General features: G+C 36.4%; 1 protein-coding gene across 2 annotated transcripts in view; it reads left to right on the top strand.

The window, feature by feature from the left end:
* The first annotated feature begins 1,620 nt into the window (after positions 1-1,620).
* The window catches only part of LOC134651122 (cell adhesion molecule Dscam2-like), a 76,112-nt gene continuing 57,327 nt past the window's right edge, over positions 1,621-20,405 (top strand). For both annotated transcript variants that reach the window (XM_063506132.1, XM_063506129.1), the window contains exons 1-2: positions 1,621-1,800; positions 11,300-11,510. In XM_063506132.1, the coding sequence (XP_063362202.1) occupies positions 1,794-1,800; positions 11,300-11,510 (218 nt within the window). In that variant the 5' untranslated portion in view covers positions 1,621-1,793. The remainder of the gene's footprint in view (positions 1,801-11,299; positions 11,511-20,405) is intronic.

Raw genomic sequence — 20,405 nt, 5'->3', positions numbered from 1 at the left:
GTCTGAATAAACTGGCTTCTGTAATTTTATCCTCATACGCAGAAAGGGCGTAACTGTGTACGTCTCTACGTAAATTAGCTTCCGAGTTCTCTGTTCAGAATGACTATTCTGAAATAAGGAAAAAAGTTACGTTTTAATTGGAAAGTGGACGGTCATTTTTTGTTACAAATGTGTGACCTTTTTTTTGTTTCGGATCATGCATTCTGCAGATTTTATACCTTCAATACAAGTCATAAAAGCCAAGCACACAAGCAAAAGAGGGTATATTTGCGGTACCTACCGGCTACCTGCGGTCCATAAATAAGAAGATGTTTTTTTGAAACAACTCGTTATTGGCATAATCGAACATGTGCAAAATAATTTTCGTGGAAAATAGGTATTTATTAAGCTTTATTTTCTTATTGTTTTCATATTTTTTGTATGGTCAGTTAAAAAGTTTTTCGGGCATATTATTTTAAACTTTCAATAATACCTAAAAACAGGTGTTTACCTAAATTTTAAGTTATTCATTAATCGTTAGACTTATCAGAGACGTAATTCGGGATGTTTACAGAGCTAAAAACAGCCCTCTAACTTTCTTTCCTTAACTTTTTATTTTGCCTTTGATGGTAAATATGAAGGTGCTCAATATTATTCAAAAACTCTTAGGTTTCTATTAATACGTAGGAGCATAACTACATAGAAACCTTATATACTCCGGGAAGTAGTGTCACCCAATGTATGAGAGGTGCAAATTTTGGTATCGGATGAATTCACTTGGCACAGATGTAATATACGCAAAACTAAGCTAATTGAGCCCGGTAGCCATCCGCCACCCCCTGGCAGGTAGACAAGGGGGGCAGTCAAAGTAATATATTCAAACTTTCAACTCCTTTTTAACCCTGTTAGGGGATGAATTTTTAAAAACGCTGAAATTACTTTTCTTGTATTTCCCGGGCTAATAAATATGCTGAAGCAAGCTGAAGTGAACTTCAGCCGTAGTCGTACCTACCTAGTAGTTTGATGATTGATATGGAAGGTGCCCAAGTATGTGTAATGTAATACAACAACGTCAATCAATTGAGTGCGCTCAACGCTTGCATGGAATGTGAAGTCTATCACAGAGGCAAAGACATTTTAATATTTCTGTAGGTACTGTGCCTATAGAAACCAAAATTGAAATTTAAGTAAAAATCTACTACGTAGGCGCTAAATAATTATTATATTATACTTAGTCACCATTACTCACCATATGTTTTCTGATGTAACTTCTGTTTTGTGAACTCAAAGTGTGCAAAAAACCTTAGAAGCGCCAGACCTAACTATGAATAAGTGTCGGTGGGTTGACGCCTACAATTTCGTATTACTAAAGGGTAGTGTAGGGGAGGTACCCTAAAAAAAATATTATCCTAGGTTTTATTGTACGACTTTGTTGGATTTTTTGGTTTATATATCCATGCCATATTGCAGCTTTCAAATATAGGTACATTCCGCTTATGCATGTAGACGTAAAATTCATGTCAGTCTTTTATTACTAAGTTCTATGACTTTGAGAGTTTCTACTAAATATAGATTTAAATCCTAAGTGAAGTGTACATTAGGCTATTAGAGTATGGGCGGGCACAGCCGCCCGCCGCCAGTCCGCGACCGTCCGCCGCGCCAGCACCTCGCGTGCCTGCCCGCCGGTTGGAGGGAAAAGTTTCGACACACATCGACTACGAGTATGTTTTCAAATTCGACATGGAACTGTGCAGTGACGGACTGATGGATTTTGATAGAATGTCGTAAATCGTGACAGATTGTGTTGTGCAAGGATGAAAGGTTTGTTTGGATTTTTATGCAACTAATAACCTTTTATTTCGTTAAGTACCTGATTTATATTATGTTACTTGCTTGGTTAAACTGTTATTTAACCCGTTCATTGATAAATATTGTCTAATTGTGCCTCGGTGAACCATTTGCGCTGCATACCGAGAAAACTATGCTACAAGCTACGACGTAGCGCTACGAGCGTAGCTTAAAAGTATTCTTTAAGGTTTATTTCCATGTTTACGATTTGCTATATTTATAATTACGTATAGAATAAAATATTATTTGGACATAATTATAAAATAATGTTATTTACGTAACAAATCGCTTTTATGCAGTTAAAATAACGGTGTATTGTTTTTAAATTTTGAAACATAGTTTAACTTTAACGGATGTCTTATAGAATTTTTACAACAAAAAATGTCTAAATAGAATAAAAATAAACAAACTGGCAAGGCACGAGCAATGAATCCAGTTGTTTCCCTGATATAAATAAGAAGGAATTCATTTCAGTAGTTGTGCAGTATAATTGGTTTATAAAATTTGCATACCAAAACTGTCTGAAGATTTTCATGAAAATTATTCATGATAAATTGGCCCCAACAGACAAAGCTAAAATAAGTTGTGCAGTAGGTTTCTAGGACGAGTTTTAGAATTCTAGATATTTAAGGACAAAGAAATAAGTAATCCAGCGCGGGAACGCTGCCTGCGTATTGGGCACCCTCCCGAGGGCACCAAATTTTTCGGCTTCGCCTCAAATTGTTACTCACGCCACTCGCCTTTTTTGACTCCTCTTAAACAACGGTTGCATAAAATACTATTATTTCAAAAGAAATAAGTATTAAGTTTCTATTTATTAAATGTATACATACATATACAAATCAGTCAATTTGATCATGAATGCTTCTCATTAGACGTCAGTCGGGTAATATAATTTTGTACTCTTTTAATATTAGTTTTGAGTTACACTCTAGGTGTCTGGAAGTAAAACATGTTTTGTAATTATTTACAAGGTCTAGAAATGTCCTTTTACATCTGTGTATTATTTGTACTTACAAAATATTTATTTCAATAATATAATTACGTACATACAAAACTTAAGAACTAAAACCCGTTCTGAGCCATGCCGGGTCCATAGGTCCCCATCACACTTGCAGCGCGTTACCCCGCTGTATGGCGATGGAGACCTGTTGGACAAGCCATGACTCAGAACGGGGGTCATTCATTTCATTATTTATACTGATATTTAAAAAAAAAAGAATTTGATTGTCACTTGACATTCTGTGATACCCATAGACTAGGAATCCTCTAGACGGAGTTTAGAGCAATTATTTCATGAAAGCGATGCTGCCAAAAATACGGGGGTGCGGGGGGACGAGGTGAGCGAATCCCGTGCCGTGATTGGTCCGTTCAAAGACACGGACCAATCACGGCACGGGATTCTGACACTTTGACTCGAAGATGGAGTAAAACTACCGTATATAGTGGCAGAGGGGGTAGCGTTACTATGCTCAGTCTAGAGGATGTCTTGTCTGTGGTGATACCATAAATATAAGTACCTACACTTAAAGATGGCATTCGGGTGATGGTTGGTATTCGGTGACAGCGCTATTTTTAGGGCATTACTGCTGCGGAGTTTATGCAGGCAATGTCACTCTTAATTTCCTTGATAAAATGAGTTACTGATTGACGATTCTAAAATGGCGGCACTTGAATGGCAATAGAACTTGCTAACTATGTAAACAAACCGCCATACTAAAATTGACACTAAATGTCAAATTACTAGTAACTTTGTTTACATAGTTCGCAAGTTCTATTGAATGACACTTTAGTAATATAGCTGCAGCTGCAGTTGCTATCCAAATCCAAATGTCACCTTACATAGCTTATAAATCTTTCTATCAATTCTTTTGCAAGTTGTTTGAAATAACTATAATATGATTTACACATACATTGCGATTAGGTACCGAGAAGTTCGTGCATATATCAAACAGCAACGTGTAAATAGCTATAAGTTTGTATCACTTAATACGTAGTATAAAACAAAGTCGCTTCCCGCCTGTCTGTCTGTCCCTATGTATGCTTAGATCTTTAAAACTACGCAACGGATTTTGTTGCGGATTTTTTAATAGATAGAGTGTTTCAAGAGGAAGGTTTATGTATAATTTGTTAACCCGTGCAAAGCCGGGTCGCTAGTTTCAGATATTTCACAATGAAATCAATAAAATTATGGACAAATTTGTGCATGATTTTATTACCTACGTCTGATGTTATAACCAGGGATGTTGCGAATATTCGCATCCGCATCCGCATCCGCGGAACATCCGCATTATTTTCAACATCCGCATCTGCATCCGCATCCGCATAAAATCGATGCGGAGCTCATGCGGATGCGGATGACGACCAAGTCGGTAACGGGAACGTCTTAGCGGCGGCGTAAGGCTAGGTAATTTCGTCATTATATAATAACGAAATCGTCTAGATCCCGAAAAGTCGACCAAGTTACTGTTTATTAAATACAACGCACCTATATTCTTGCTCAAATACTAAACGTTTCGTTTTTTTAAATAAAAATTACTAAAAATGAAATATTTGACGTTTTTTTAAGTACCAAATCTTGACATCCGCATCCGCGGATGTGAGGATTGAAATATCCGCATCCGCATCCGCATCCGCATCCGCATCCGCATTCGCATCCGCGGATGTCAAAAAATCTGCATCCGCAACATCCCTGGTTATAACTAAAACATAATTCTGAAAGCGATTATAGCCTAATTTTATTGTTCGACCATTCTTTAGGTTAGTCAAATCTAAACGGTAATCAAATAAAATACATTTCTAATACTTACTTCTTTTTTTTATTTTTATTTTATTGGTATACTTCAATTTAAATCAGGATATATACAGTGGTATTTAAAACTATTAATATTACAAACACAATTCAACTGCAATATGTAGGTATGGATTATTTGGTATGAAAACTGAACTTTATGTAATTTAAATTCACTCAATACCAAAGAAAGCATCTAGCTCTGAGGTGGCGTGGCGTATAAGTTCACTACCTATTTATAGACTCTGGCACGCCTTATGTGTATATAATGAGGCTAACGAAAACAGCAAAGTCTCAACCAACCACTCCAGCCAAAAGTGTTGTTTCAGGCATGTTTGCTCCGGTTTGTTATCTCTCAAATGTTCGTCAAAAGTACTCTAAGAGGCCGATTCTGATTTAACACTTTGTTACGATTTTGATCGTGCTTTGATACGACCTCGACGTCAGTTCATGCTGATTGCAGCATAAAGCCCCGGAAGTCGGATTATTAGACATCTCGCTCGCGCTTATTGGTAGGCGTGAGATGCACTGTGAGTCGTGAGTCGCGTCAAGGTCGTAACTTAATAATTATAATAAGTTCAAAACTATAGCAAATTGGTAAATCAGAATCAGCCTTCAATAGTCGGTATATTATGTACGAATATGAATATTTATAACTTCATATTCACACGCATGTAAATGAGATATTAAATGTTCTTGGTACAAATAGACCAAATAATCAAATACATAAATCATCTTGGTATATAAAAAGAAAAGAGTTGATTAAGTACTTTCGTCGGCATATTAAGACAGGAAAAAGAGTTTATAATAGTAGTTTATGCAACAGTGATATAATAAGAACCAATTATGAGCTGTTGCATACATTACTTTTTCTATGACAGCTGCAGCAAAAAAAAAAAAAAAAAAAAGAGTTATTATTAAAAAAAAGAGTTATTATTAAAAAAAAGAGTTATTATTAAAAAAAAAGAGTTATTATTAAAAAAAAAGAGTTATTATTAAAAAAAAAGAGTTATTATTTAAAAAAAAATTGAGTTATTATTTAAAAAAAAAGAGTTATTATTGTAAATGAAAACATACCTCTTTCAATCAAAATGATCGGAACTTGTATCTTTAAAAAAAATAAAGCAGTTGTATTATACTCATAAGATGACTGCTAGCAGTCATCTTATGAGCCTATAGACAAAGCATTCAAATGACATTGCTTTAGATATCACTGTCAGTCATTTAATTGACACATTTAAGTGCTGGAGTAGAAAAATAAGTTTATGAGTTTTTATTTAATAATATTCTTTACAAGTATTATAGGGACTATAAGTAGAGATACATACTTGTTATACCTATTTTCAAACAAAATACACTTTATGTTATGATGCTACTAAATATCATTTATATTTAAATCAATTTAATTTGTGGTCAAATTAGTACTGCATTATCAGGCGTTAAAGGTCGGATGGGTGGGACTGGGCAGGTTAGGTTTGCTGAATACAGAGAGAGTCGTGGGGCAAAATCACTACGGAGTGGGAGCTCGAATCGGAGATCAAATCAAAACTCGAATCGGAAATCTGGCATGACCCCGCCGGCGATGGCGGGATGAACTGGACTCATTCTTGAAGAGATCTGTGGTGAAATTGGAGGAAGTTTTTAACCTCATCAATAATAACTGATACTCAGTAATACTTAGGAATGTTTTATTATGCTTGGCTATGGCCCACATAATAAACAAACAACCCTTAAAAAAGGAGTATAAAATATCGAACATCACTACATAGCATAAAACAAAGTCGCTTCCCGATGTCTGTCCCTATGTATGCTTAGATCTTTAAAACTACGCAACGGATTTTGATGCAGTTTTTTTAATAGATAGAGTGATTCAAGAGGAAGGTTTATGTATCATTTGTTAACCCGTGCGAAGCCGGGGCGGGTCGCTAGTAAATAATAATAATGGGCAGGTAGCTCAATTACACCGACTGAAATTTAGAACTTGCTCGTCATGTTATGATTATGCGATGTTATTCTCCTTTTTATGATACATTGTTTAATAACCGTAATTAACCAACTAAATGAAATTGCAACTCATCATCTCATCAAGAAACACCCGTCGCTAATTAGCTGACGTGGGCATTGCCGAACCTTGCCCTATATATCATTAGTGCTACTCAAGACCTTATTAGTAGCGCAAGAGAGTCACATTTTCGGGCAAACCAGTGTAACATGATCTTGAGATGACTATGCGTAAAAATGATTACTTGCCTTGGTTTTGATTAATCCGAGCTAGGTAAGTGATTAAAATTACATAATTTATTCTCATCGCTTGCTAAGTCCAGGAGAGATATAGAGAGATCACCGCAAGCTAAATTCCAACACCAGCAGCCGTCCGTCAGTCATCGTATTTATTGTGTCGTTTAAATAAATACTGCACTTTACGTCAAATCGGTGATATGTAAACTGTACCCCTAGTGTAAATTTCATTGGATAGTGTGACGTGACGTTTGCGTTAAAAGTGGGATTTTGAGTATCCAGAACGTCCCGCTTGGCGCGCCGTTCAAAATCCCATACAAAAATAGACATAAACGTGAACGCTCGTCACGCTATCGAATGCAATTCACACTAGTTCTGTACAACGACTGACAAATACACATACTTAGATAGTGTGTGAAAACGTTCTACAAAGCCGAAATTAGCCCAGTGTACTTCCAAAGACAGATGAGCAATATTTATCGCAAGGTACGATATTAGTGTAGTTCCCGAGCACGTAAATACCTAAGTAGACCGGTTTACTTTAGGCATAAGTTTAGTAAGCAATCAGAATAGCAACCCTAATAAACTCTGACTCAGGCAAAATCAAAGAAGTTTGAGTTTGTTTGCCATAGTTAAAGAAGAGAAGTAGCTTACATCCCTGGTGCGCAGAGTACGGGCCAGCTCCAACAGCATCCTGACCATGATTGCGGACAGAGTTGATGGGCTGTATATAAATAACTGCTGCATGACTCATGAGTCATGTGCGCAGGAATAGGTGAGTGGGCAGATTTTCTTTATACTGCTCTTTGAGAGAATCTGCTTATTTATTTAGTTATTTATAAGAAACACATTTGTATATAGTTAGTAGTAGATCATTTTGTATATTATACTAACATTAGCCTTAAGATAGATACTGTCACTAACACATTGAATTGATCCAAGTTGGTCGCAAATAAATGAATTTATTTTATTTTATTTATTTATTTATAACTTAAAGAGGTGGACAACCTTTTAGAACAATATAATTTGTTTAATCTCTATGTTATCCTTTAACACGTTTGGCTTTAACCGTCGCTGTGATCAGGTGCTTTATCCATACAAAAAAAATCATTCATCTTTGTAAGAGTTTCCTGAAATGTGGTAATAAAACGCTCAAAAGAACATCTTATTTCTGTCTGTCACGAACAATTGCAATGACGCTTGAAATCATTTTAATTACAAACCGACACAGCTAGTGGTACTTACGTGTATAATTAAAATTACTGTGGGCAAAGCGACATTCTGTGCGAGAAAACTTACTCTTTATGTATACTTTGTTTTTACTTTAGAGATGCCACGAATATTCGGCAACTATTCGGTATTCGGCCTATTCGGCCACTTTGCCGAATATTCGGCCTATTCGGCCACTTTGCCGAATATTCGGTATTCGGCCGAATGTTGCCTACTATTCGGCCGAATACCGAATATCTGTTGCACCTACTTAAAAAGAAAAAATAACCAAAAACTATGTAGGTATTGTGTTCTTGGAAAGTTGTTAAATACGAAGACCCTTTTGAGCATTTATTGATAAAAAAGCATTTTATTTTTATCATGAGTCTGTTTTTTTTTTATACCACATAGGTGGCAAACAAGCATACGGGCCGCCTGATGGTAAGCAGTCACCGTAGCCTATGGACGCCTGCAACTCCAGAGGTGTTACATGCGCGTTGCCGACCTTAAATTTTTTGTTTGACTCTATTCATTAATTCTGTTCAACAAAAATATATCTTAGCTAACGTCATCTAACGTTGAGCTTTGTTGGCAATCAGTTTTCGTAATAATTGTGACTCAAAATGTTCGCATGTCATACCGAATATTCGGTCGCCGAATATTCGGTATTCGGCCGAGAGAGGTGCCGAATATTCGGTATTCGGCCAAAACCACTATTCGGGGCATCTCTACTTTACATTACTACAGTGTTTCGTTGTGAAATGATTAATTATCCAATGGCGTGACTACCCCTCGTTAGTTTACTTTCTTAATCGAGAAGAAATATTTTAAGTTGGGGGATAATGAAACAACAAGGAATTCGATTGGATAAATATACGGATGTGTATACATGAGGAGGCTTTTAATATTTTGTGTTTAATATGGATAATGTAATCGCAAATCGCAATATAACTGTAAGAACTTATAAAAATATACTAAACAGAACAGTGATTTTACTCCAGTTAATTAAAAATAACTGCAAAAAGCACTCACATTTAAAAAAGTAGATGAATGAATGTAATCTCGAACATTTTCAACGCCTCTTATACTAAAAACTGTAGGTATACGAAAAACCAGCGGCTTTTATGTACGTACATATGTACCTACTCTTACATTGCAACTTTTATGCGCAGGAATTTAAAATGCCTGTTCGCAGTTTCGTTTATTCCAACAGCCCTTCGGCGTTATGAATTAAAGTCGTTGATTTATTACTTTAAATGCACTGTATTGAAAGGAAATGTCAGTGAGGATTCTGCTTAACAATTTGTTATGCTTTTGGTACGACCTTTTGTCTTCAAGGTCTTATCGAAACCAGTTAAAACTATACCAAATTCTTAAATCTGACATCAAAAGCAGTTAAAACTATACCAAATTCTTAAAACAAATTTACTAGAATAGTTTGGAAGCTACACGACGCACATAGAATACCCACAACCCACATACATACATATTACATAACTTTGCCCTTCAAAATAATAAAATATAAAAATGTTAAAGTGGCATATTACCTAAAACTCTTATGTGAACTATAATAAAAATCGTTCAATAACGGACTAGAACGGCCAGCTTTAAAATTTGCTTCAAAATCGGCATTTTAAAGATATAGTGTTATGGCAGTCCATAACATAAATCAGAATCGCCGGCGTATGTCGCGTGGGCTCTTTATTTACTACCCTTAGAGCCTGACGGCCGGTTAGTGAGCGATATTGCAGCAATACGGCAATCCACTTGAGTTTTATTATTACGTATTAAATTCCAGAATCAACATTAAAATCTTGAAATGTAAGAAATTATACGATAACCGTCATTCTTATTATTAAAAAAAATTAAAAACAATTTTTGATGTTAGGATCGTAGCTATAAAACAGAATTTAAATCGCAATGAGAATTATATCCACAATCAAATTTAAGTGCATATAAGACATATTTTAAATTTCATTAGTTAAGTAAATTGCAGAAATACTTGACCTCATTGCATAAACACTTATAAGCAAGCGCGCGGGGTCAGACGTCTCGGCAGCTAACTGTAGGTATCTATAAATAAATATTTGTAGCACAGACTTAAAAAAATTCTTTGATACAACAAGAGTCCTTACCGGCAGCAAATGGTTATTATAGGTAAATACCATCCATGGCTAGTGCCATACATACATTTCTACACCATTGTGTTAATACATTCAGTGCTTCTACTATTTATAAGCTCATAAAAGAGCTTTCTTTAAAGTAGTTTAAAGTAATGGTTGGTTTGGCGGAAAGTTGGCCTGCAATTCAACAACATTACAACATAAACAAGACACTGTACATGTACAAAATATTCATCTTTTAGTTCCGTGGCAAGCAGCTATTTTACACGAGTACCTACAGAGTGGTAATGTTAAAATAAATAAAGACGTATTAACACATGTAACTTAAACTCTTGCTACATTTTAGTACTAAATGATAGTGCCCGGTAGCTTGGCTAATAAATCAAGAAGGTAGTTTGTAGGGTTGGTTGTTTTTCGAAGCGGTCGTGTAGCTTTGTTTTATGTGAAAAGTTTTTAAGACTTCGCGAACATCAATAATAGTGTAGGATTTATATATATAGATTGTCTCCTTCCCTAAGTCCTAGATCTATAAAAGATCCATTAGGTACCTACCTATATTGAGATAAAAATCTTTATTTAACCAACCCTTCCCATTTTGAATGAAAATAAATTAGATTTTTTCGTAGAATGGTAGAATAATATTATTTATCGATAACGAACAAGATACGATTTCTGAATTTCATTACGAGGCCTATGTATGTACCTACCTATGTAAGTACCTAAATATCCATTTAAGTCACCTGTACATTTCCAAACAGAAATAATATTATTGTGAACTTTATCATAAAAACCTTGTTTTATTATACTAAAGTAGACTCCAAAATCAGGCGAACTAAATTGACAAGTCAATGTGTACAAATGATACCACAGAGGCCAGTGCTGTGTTCATATCGATATTTTCAAGAAGTTTGAATTAGAGAAAATCGCGATAGTGCACTTGTGCAAGTGTGCACATATCCAATAAAAAAAAATCACGGTTTATTCGACACGGCGAATTTATTTTTGTTCAGTTCAGCAGCTAGCAGTTATTTTTGTTCTTGTTTTGTTCAATAAGTACCTATCATTTGTTCATAATAAATTAATAAATACAGCCTTAAAATTGTGTCTTTAGGATTCGCAATTCCATGGATTCTGGTGACTCTGGCATCGGTCCAAGCGACGAGCGACAAGCGTCCACATTTCGTGGTCGAGCCGCCGTCACGCATCCTATGGCCGGCCACTCGCGGCGCGCACGCCGCTTGTCGCGCCACCGGACACCCTACGCCGGACGTTCATTGGGTCACCGCTGAGGGACAACTGTTGACCACGTTGCCGGGATTAAGGTAACAAAATATCACTTAACATATTATCACAATATAGTTACTAGCACAGAAGTAAATCGTAAAACTGCTATATTTTTTATACAAATTACGTGACAGAGTAGTATGCTTGAAAAGTTGAAATGCACTCGGACTCGTGTTATTTTATTAGGTATCTCGCTCGCATTAGTTAGTGCGCGCGCGTGTATTTTTTGAGTACACAGCAAGCCACCATGTGATCGTGATAAGAGGATAAGAGGATTGTCATAAAATAAATGTTGGACATATGTGTTTTATAAGTCTACCTATGTATCTACTCTAAAATATAGGTACATATTTCAATGAGTATTAATTGAAGACACCAAAACATACCTAATTTATCTGAGCGGACATATTTTGTAACAATTTTGATCTTCTTTGTGAATATAAAACACCCCAAATAACTTCTTAAATCTTCTAACTGAACAAGATGAACTCTTTATAAGTACCTATCACAAGGAAAATCTCCCTGAAACTTGGTAGATAATTGTGAACCGTCGGGGACTTAAAATATCAACTTGTTCCTAGTTTACCAACAAGTTTTCCTTGTATACAACTTTGGAACTGTGGACTCATCTCTCGATCGATCTTTAAGATAATTTCAGTACCTAGTGAGGGAGTTTACCTACGACGTATCGACATATCATTAAGTGTGCGTCTTCGAACTTTACCAATATTTTATGGGAAACGCGATACGGAAGTTGAATATAGCTAAAAGTTCATAATTGCGCCGTGGATATGTTAGACGACGTTACCTAATAATTGGAGAATAAATAAATACTGGTACGGAGTAGGTCAACATTATAATAACAAATAGCGCCTTTTTTGTTGTCAGGTAATTTACGTAAAAAAAACACGTAAACATATCATCGCAATCGCATTGTGTATTTATTTGTGTAAATTATGTTGCATACGGCATTATTGTAGGTAACCGCGTGCCGTGTCGATTTCATTTTTTTTCGAGAAACGTCGGTTGGTCCTTGCCTAATACAATACGAATACATCAACATCACATATCTCAATATTTTTTCCTTTTCACTGATTTACTTGATTGTTACTCGATAAGGGTCCGCCGTCACCGGCTGTCGTTGAATTATATGACATGAGAAAGGTCTAAATTTTATTTGGGATGGACGCAATGTCTCTTGTTGGGACTAGTTTTGCCTCCGGGGCGGACAGCAAAAATGAGTTAGACCCGCCGTAAGTAGTTAGACAACTACGTATTTCGTAAACAAGCTATTACTATTACCTATATTATATTATGTACCGTAAAATGGGGTGAGTAGGGGCAAAACTGACATTCAAACCTCGATAACATTTTATTTTTACATATGCAAACTGAATGGTGTATATAATAAGTGTTCCGGACGTTTGTATTTTAGTTTTTATTTTATTTTGGGTAGTTTCATTTCATAACTTTGACGATAAACAGGAAATCCCACCTCACCCCGTAGTCCCTCGTAATTGGGGTGAAATGGAATTTCATACAAAGGTGATTTTGGAAGATTGTTGGATCGATTTTTTTTTATTATGAGCTATAGCTATTATTTTTGTAGCAGTAGCCTTAAAATCCCATCTCACCCCCCTTTCATCCCTTCTCTCCCCATTCATAACCCAACTCTCCCCGCGAACCCTACTCACCCCATTTTACGGTACATTTTTAACATAGCAGTTCACTGACACACCCAATTGCATACTTAGTACCTATGTGCGTCTGCGTTTCATATAACTGTGCCTTACATAGGAATACTAAATATTTCACGAAAATAAAAATACACCATAACAGACTGCGATCAAAGTTGGTCGTCTCAAAGTTATGTTGTGTCGTCGGCTCACTGTAATACCAGGCCTTATTAAAAATTACAAAACTTATCGGGAGCCACTCCAAGCTTGGTTGTTAGACTTGGAAAAGTTCGCGGCAGCTGTTTCGGTTACAATATTCTGTCTTGTGACAAAATGTCTTAACTCGTGGCTTTTGCCTTTTTTCCTTTAACTTAAACAGAGTATATACCTAACATAACAGGTAGGTACCATAAAGTTCATACTGACATTGGTGGAAGCCAAGCCAAGCGGACCCCAGGCTCCCATGACTCCCATGAGCCGTGGCAAAACGCCGGGACAACGCGAGGAAGATGATGAATTGATGACTGACATTGGTGGAAGCGAGATGCACTGCGTTTGAGTTGACGCAGTTTATTTGTTTATTATTTAATGAATTGAATGTGAATTTTTGCGACGTTTACCTATTTTAGTATCTGAAAATGTATTCCAATTAAATCAAAGACATTTTAATTCTTGAATCAATATCGCTAATGAACTTGTCCTTATATATACATAACTCGGAATGATAGATAGGTCCTTTTATGGGTTCGTAGTTGGAGCCATAAATCGGTGAAGTTAGGGAATAGAGTTCCCAAGTTAGGCGCCGACGTCTTTCAACTATATAGTTTAACTTTGATGGGGACGTATTATTACCTACTGGGTTGGTGATACCTAAAGGGACCTATCACGGTTTATAGGCTATATGGGAAGTAGGTATTCAGTGAGGGCACTAAGAGTGACGTAAACGTGGAAAAAATGGTCCATATTTTTATGTACCTACTACATATTATCTAATCATTTATCAATCATTTAAATAACTTTTGCTCACATGGACAATACTGCTAGATGGTAGTAAGGTAGTAAGAAGTAAAATAATTAAATACTTTTAATTAAGTTTTATTGGATTTATAGTGATGGCATACTTAGTTGAGGTCATAATGTTAAAACGGGTTAAACACCCTTTGTTTATACCCGTTTATTTGGTATTTTTAGGCTGCAACAAACAAGCACCATATTTTTGCTTCATTGGTACTTGTATCGATTTAAAAACGACTTTTTAAACGTAATCACGACCTACAAAAATCGTATTTCGTAAACTGCATATTCAAATCGTAAAAACGAACGAGCCCGAAACTATTTCCGTTAAACTACGTGTAATTCAATCAAACTTTCGACCTCGGGTCTACTTATACGGCCAATAGAAGGTTAATGAAAAAGGATCTAATAAATTAGTCCCTGTCGGAGTTACTAATAGATAGAACTACGAAACTTTGCCTTCTAGTTCTTACGGTTGGTGCCGAGAAGAAACTTTCGCCATTTCGCCGTTCGCAGCAAAAGTAACAATGGCGTATTGAATTGAATGGCAGAATTCGTGCTTTAATGTCCTTTTCCTCCTTAGAACGTGTTGCGCGTTCTCAAGTTATGCTTTATTGTCGCAAGTTTGGGTTGAACGCTTTTTATAAATGTTTTTAATGATAAAATTAGAAAAATTGTATAGGTACCGCGGGTATTAAATATCAGTTTTTTTTTTGTTATAGTCTGTTCAACTTTGGTTTTATTTAACTAGTAGTTCGCCCCGAACTGAGAACTCGCGGTTTACCAAAAATTATATAGAGCGATTGACTTTGTAGCACCTACTTATTCGTATAGTGCGACATAAAATAGTAGAAAATATTTTTTAAGAAAAAAAACCGACTTCGATGGGGGCCGGTGAAAGATTATTGTACATATAGAGGTGCACTATATAGAAAAGGAGGTAAAACCACCCACTTTTCTAGTAAGTAGCATTTCGTTTCTGTAAGGGTCGCAGTTTTAGCCTAACGAAACCACTTCTCTGATAGCAGTTCGGTTCTGTGAGGATTGCAGTTCGAACCTAACCAAACCCACTTTTCTAATAGCATTTCGTTTCTGTAAGGCTCGCAGTTCTAACCTAACCTAACCCACTTTTGTTCGGTTGCGTGAGGATCGCAGTTCAAACCTAACCTAACTCACTTAACGGCGCGTGCGGTGCGGTGTAGGGGGGTTTGAGCGGGAGGGGCTAGTAAGTTTGGCATCATTATACTTTATAAGTACCTACATTTTATGGTAGGTAATCATAGTGGTTTATTTAGTTTAGGTATCAGTGTTTTTTCTGGTCAAGGTCCGAGTCCGGGTCCAGTTCCGGGTCCAGGACCAGGTCCAGGTCATGGTCCAGGTCTAGGTCTGGGTCCAGGGCAGTTCTAACCTAACCTAACCCACTTTTGTTCGGTTGTGTGAGGATCGCAGTTCAAACCTAACCTATAACTCACTTAACGGCGCGTGCGGTGCGGTGTAGGGGGGTTTGAGCGGGAGGGGCTAGTAAGTTTGGCATCATTATACTTTATAAGTACCTACATTTTATGGTAGGTAATCATAGTGGTTTATTTAGTTTAGGTATCAGTGTTTTTTCTGGTCAAGGTCCGAGTCCGGGTCCAGTTCCGGGTCCAGGACCAGGTCCAGGTCATGGTCCAGGTCTAGGTCTGGGTCCAGGGCAGTTCTAACCTAACCTAACCCACTTTTGTTCGGTTGTGTGAGGATCGCAGTTCAAACCTAACCTATAACTCACTTAACGGCGCGTGCGGTGCGGTGTAGGGGGGTTTGAGCGGGAGGGGCTAGTAAGTTTGGCATCATTATACTTTATAAGTACCTACATTTTATGGTAGGTAATCATAGTGGTTTATTTAGTTTAGGTATCAGTGTTTTTTCTGGTCAAGGTCCGAGTCCGGGTCCAGTTCCGGGTCCAGGACCAGGTCCAGGTCATGGTCCAGGTCTAGGTCTGGGTCCAGGGCCAGCTTCGTCAAAATCGAAATTCGAAATCGCCAAAGTACACGTATGCGTCATTGAAGAGTTCTGTTCTGATCGTCATTAGCAGTTCCACTTCATCAAATGCGACAGTTTTTAGTGTAAATTCTTCATTTTCTGATGAAAATACAAAATTCCCTCGATTCCTCATGAATCCCATCATCAGAACTCGAGCTTGACAAAAATGTGGCTTAAAAACTTAACTTGCTTAACAAACATAACGAAGAGGATAAATAGCCAAACGTGAACTATGCGTCATTGAAGAGTTCCGTTCTGATCATTATCAGCAGTTCCACTTCGTCACTCATCACAAATGTCACTTTTTTGAACGTATATGCTTGATTTGTTGATAAAAAAACAAAAATCACTATATAGGTATGTATGCCTTTAAGATTTGAGGAGTTCCCTCGATTCCTCATGGATCCCATCATCAGATCTGGGTTTTGACAAAAACGGTACCAATCTGTATGCATATACTTACATACAATCAAAAAAAGAATTTTCAAAATCGATCCAGAGTAATGACGGAGATATGGAGTAACAAACATTAAAAAAAAAAAACAATCGAATTTGATAACCTCCTCCTTTTCGCGCCACTTCGTACGTAACTGTCATATTTTTGACGTAAAATGCTTACACATGGCAACAATTTAGTATGGACATTTTTGAGTTACATTTTATTTAATTTCTACTATTTTGTGTCGCTCTATAGGCGGCAATGGATCAAAAATCGCGTGGATTTATTGCAACGTCTGTGGTAGTGATGGGTAGGACATCAATTTAAAATGAGTTTGTATGAGTACCTCATTTTCTAAAATGAGGTGTTACAATGTCTTACTTCAAATGAGGTGAGGTACTAGCATATTTTCAGCGTCGACTATTCCATTAATTCCAACGGCGACAAAAATATTTAATGTATATACATATTTATGTATTCATCACTTCCTTTATAAATAAATAAATAGTAACATATAATTGGAGTGCAATTCTGGAGGTTAAGAATAGAACTTTTAGGAGAAAGATAATTTTAGAATCAAGTAAAATGAATAGAGGAGTGAAGTAAGACATTTTTGCGGTACGAAGTACTGCGACAAATTAACAAAATGAGTGGTACAAATGAGGTGCCTCACGAGTGAGCGACTCAACACTAGTCTGTGGAGCCCTTAACTGATAGATTTAACAGTGGTAACACACTATCGCACTGCACCGCGACCTTGGTGCGTCGCACCCATAAGTGAGAGCAAGAAGGAGATATCTGTTTCACGCTCTCACTTATAGGTGCAACGCACCAAGGTCGCGGTGCGGTGCGATAGTGTGTTACGGCCTTATGTCAACATAGAGATTAAAATAAACTGTATCTGTGGTAAGCCGAAATATTTCCTGTAAAATGTCAAATACCTATATATTATTATGTTTATTTATTTTATTTTTATCTTGCTAACTGTTTCAAAATGGTAAATTTAAAAACGATATTATAAAAGTGTAAGCCGAACACTTTCATTTGATACCAAACTCGACCATACTTTCTTGCAAATAAAATGACCAGAATAGCTAGACCCCTCACAAACAGCTTTTTGGCCTTCTTAGCTCTTTTAGCTCAATAACCCCTTGATCGAGCCTGTTCATAATTTAATGACTAAAATATAATGCCCTCGACTACACGTTTACCCAATTTCATTTAAATTAGAACAAATTTACTTAAGTTATTGTGTATCAAACTATCTTCTGACAGTTCAGCTTAAAAACATCGAAATGCCGGGACGTGCCGCTAGCCAGCCGCGTGTTCAAAGTCGAATGTAAGAACTTCGCTTCGCTTCGCTCGCTCGTTCGAAAATACGTTTATTTTAATTAAGAGGTTTTTTATAAGCTAATTAATTATTTTGAAAACAAAGTGTTAAGTACTAACTACAAGTTCCAAAATGAGTTAGCTAAGTTAATTATTCACTTAGGTACCAACGACATTTCTCTACTCGCTCCCTCAATTGTAATAATAATTATACCTATATCGCTACCATCACTATGAATCCCCATCATTCAAAAATATAAACCATGCGTATTCACCACTAGGCTACAAAAACACTCACGCAGTTTAATTCAATTCACGAATTTATAAAAACAAATGAAAAATGACTTACTAATGGCAAAACGGCCGTAAAATGCGGCGCTGAGTATGAATATTGATTTCAGATTATGCGTAGCCATTATTTATAGCAGGAACGTTGTAGAAACACGAAAACCAGGTTTTGACATCTCTTTCGCTCGGATTTTTCGTTGCTGATGTGTGAAAAGGACTGAATATACAAGGTTTCAACTTTCGGCTTCCGAAATGATCCCATATGGACGAAATTGCTCGTTAAAATGAAATTAAAACCCCGCACTGGATACGATGTTTACAAACTGCAAGCTGTCAAACCGAACCTTTTTTTTAAACAAATTGGCAATGTGTGGCAATGTTTGTATACTTCAATACCTTAACCCGTCATAGTCCTTTGTTTATGTTATGTAATGTACGATTTTTATGTCAACATTTAAATAGTTTAAATCATATTTGTGAGCAAACAGCCTCTCCTTATTGTATTGTACCTATATGGTAAAGGGAAATTAGACATTGCAAAATCTTCCCTTGGCGAACCCAAAGGTGTAGTAAATTCAAACAATGGTTGGCCCTAAAGAGATTTTGCTGGTTCCTCTCTTGTATAAATAATCATGAGAGTTACACGGTTTCCAACGGATAGATTATACAACAATAGAGAGATAAAAATACCTATACCCTTTCGTGAAGGTTTTTGATCAAATCTCCGATACTTCGTGGAGATTCTTGCATTTAGTCTGACGGTGCACAAATTAATGGTACAATTAACATTAAGGGTCGAAGTTTAACGCTTTGACCCAATTATTTGACTTAATCGCACGATTTGAAAATTAATGATTCAAACCGTACAAATGTAGTGCATAATTATTTTTCATCGTATTTACACGGAAACTTACGAACGTGAATAAATGAATGAATAAATGATTTATTCACTTGAATACATATACAGCGCATGCACTTATATACTATATTCTGCCATTTGGCATGTGAAACTTGGAAATGATTTTTACGGTATTTACATATACATTACTAACATTACATAAAATTTAACAAGTATTAAATTAAAACTTAAAGCTAAAGAATTCATCTAGACTATAAAAACTATAATCACACAATAATTTATACCATTTGTTTTTGAAATTGTTATATATGTTAGTGCCTTTATCGGCGCTGGAATTTTATTAAATATTCTAATACCCATTATTACTTTTCCTTCTGACTAGAAGATTGTTGCCTGTTGTTTACCTCTGTCTTCATGTATTATTTGTGTTTCCATGTACATTTATTCTGAGGTTGTGCAATAAAGAGGATTTGTATTGTATTGTATTGTATTGTATTGTATTGTATTGTATTGTATTGTGTGCTGCGTGTCTCGTTATTTCAGTCAGTCTATTTACAACGTATATTTCGACACTCTCAAGGGAATCAAAATGTATAGGGTAGGTAGGTACTTACCGTTGACTTAAAAGTCCTAGGACTATGAAATTTGGCAAGTAATATCGTCTTGCACTACGAGTACAGGGAAAAATTTAAACACTATAAATACAAATAAAAAAAGGTATATTTGTACGGAACTCTCGGTGGGCGAGTCTGACTCACAATTGGCCGGTTTTTACTTTGTGAGTCACAACGTAACAGGATTTTGATGAGATTACATGAAAAAAACAAGTAAAAGCAGTACTTAGTTGACTTTATAAACAGATCAAAGGAGCAATTTAGTTAATGGAGTAAGGTGAGTCGAGAAGTCTTTAGATGATTTCAAAATAAAATACGCTCTACTCTGCTTCTATATATGGCGCCCTGCGTTCCGCCAAGTTTCTGCATACAAAATAGCAAGGACCAACTTTACCCAATACGAGTACCACGCGATATTTGCAGTCTGCATGAACTCTAACAGAAGCTGATAAAGGTCACATCCTTATACAATACCGAAAAACTTTGCTACATATCCCATTCAACTATTCCAACTAACATTGGCATTCCTAAGAGACTTTAAGCCATTTGAATACAGGTCGTTTTCGTTTGTGTTTACCATAAAGTTAGTCACATATACCGTTCAAGGGTTGTCACTCGGAACTCGTAATATAGCCGTGTTGACTGGAGACCGAGTTTAGGGTAACTTTTGACACCTTCGCGGGAAGTTAGCT

The sequence above is a fragment of the Cydia amplana genome, chromosome 9 (assembly GCF_948474715.1).
Source record: "Cydia amplana chromosome 9, ilCydAmpl1.1, whole genome shotgun sequence".
NCBI lineage: Eukaryota > Metazoa > Arthropoda > Insecta > Lepidoptera > Tortricidae > Cydia > Cydia amplana.
Note: the sequence above shows the minus strand (reverse complement) of the source record. Positions and strands in the feature narration are given on the sequence as shown.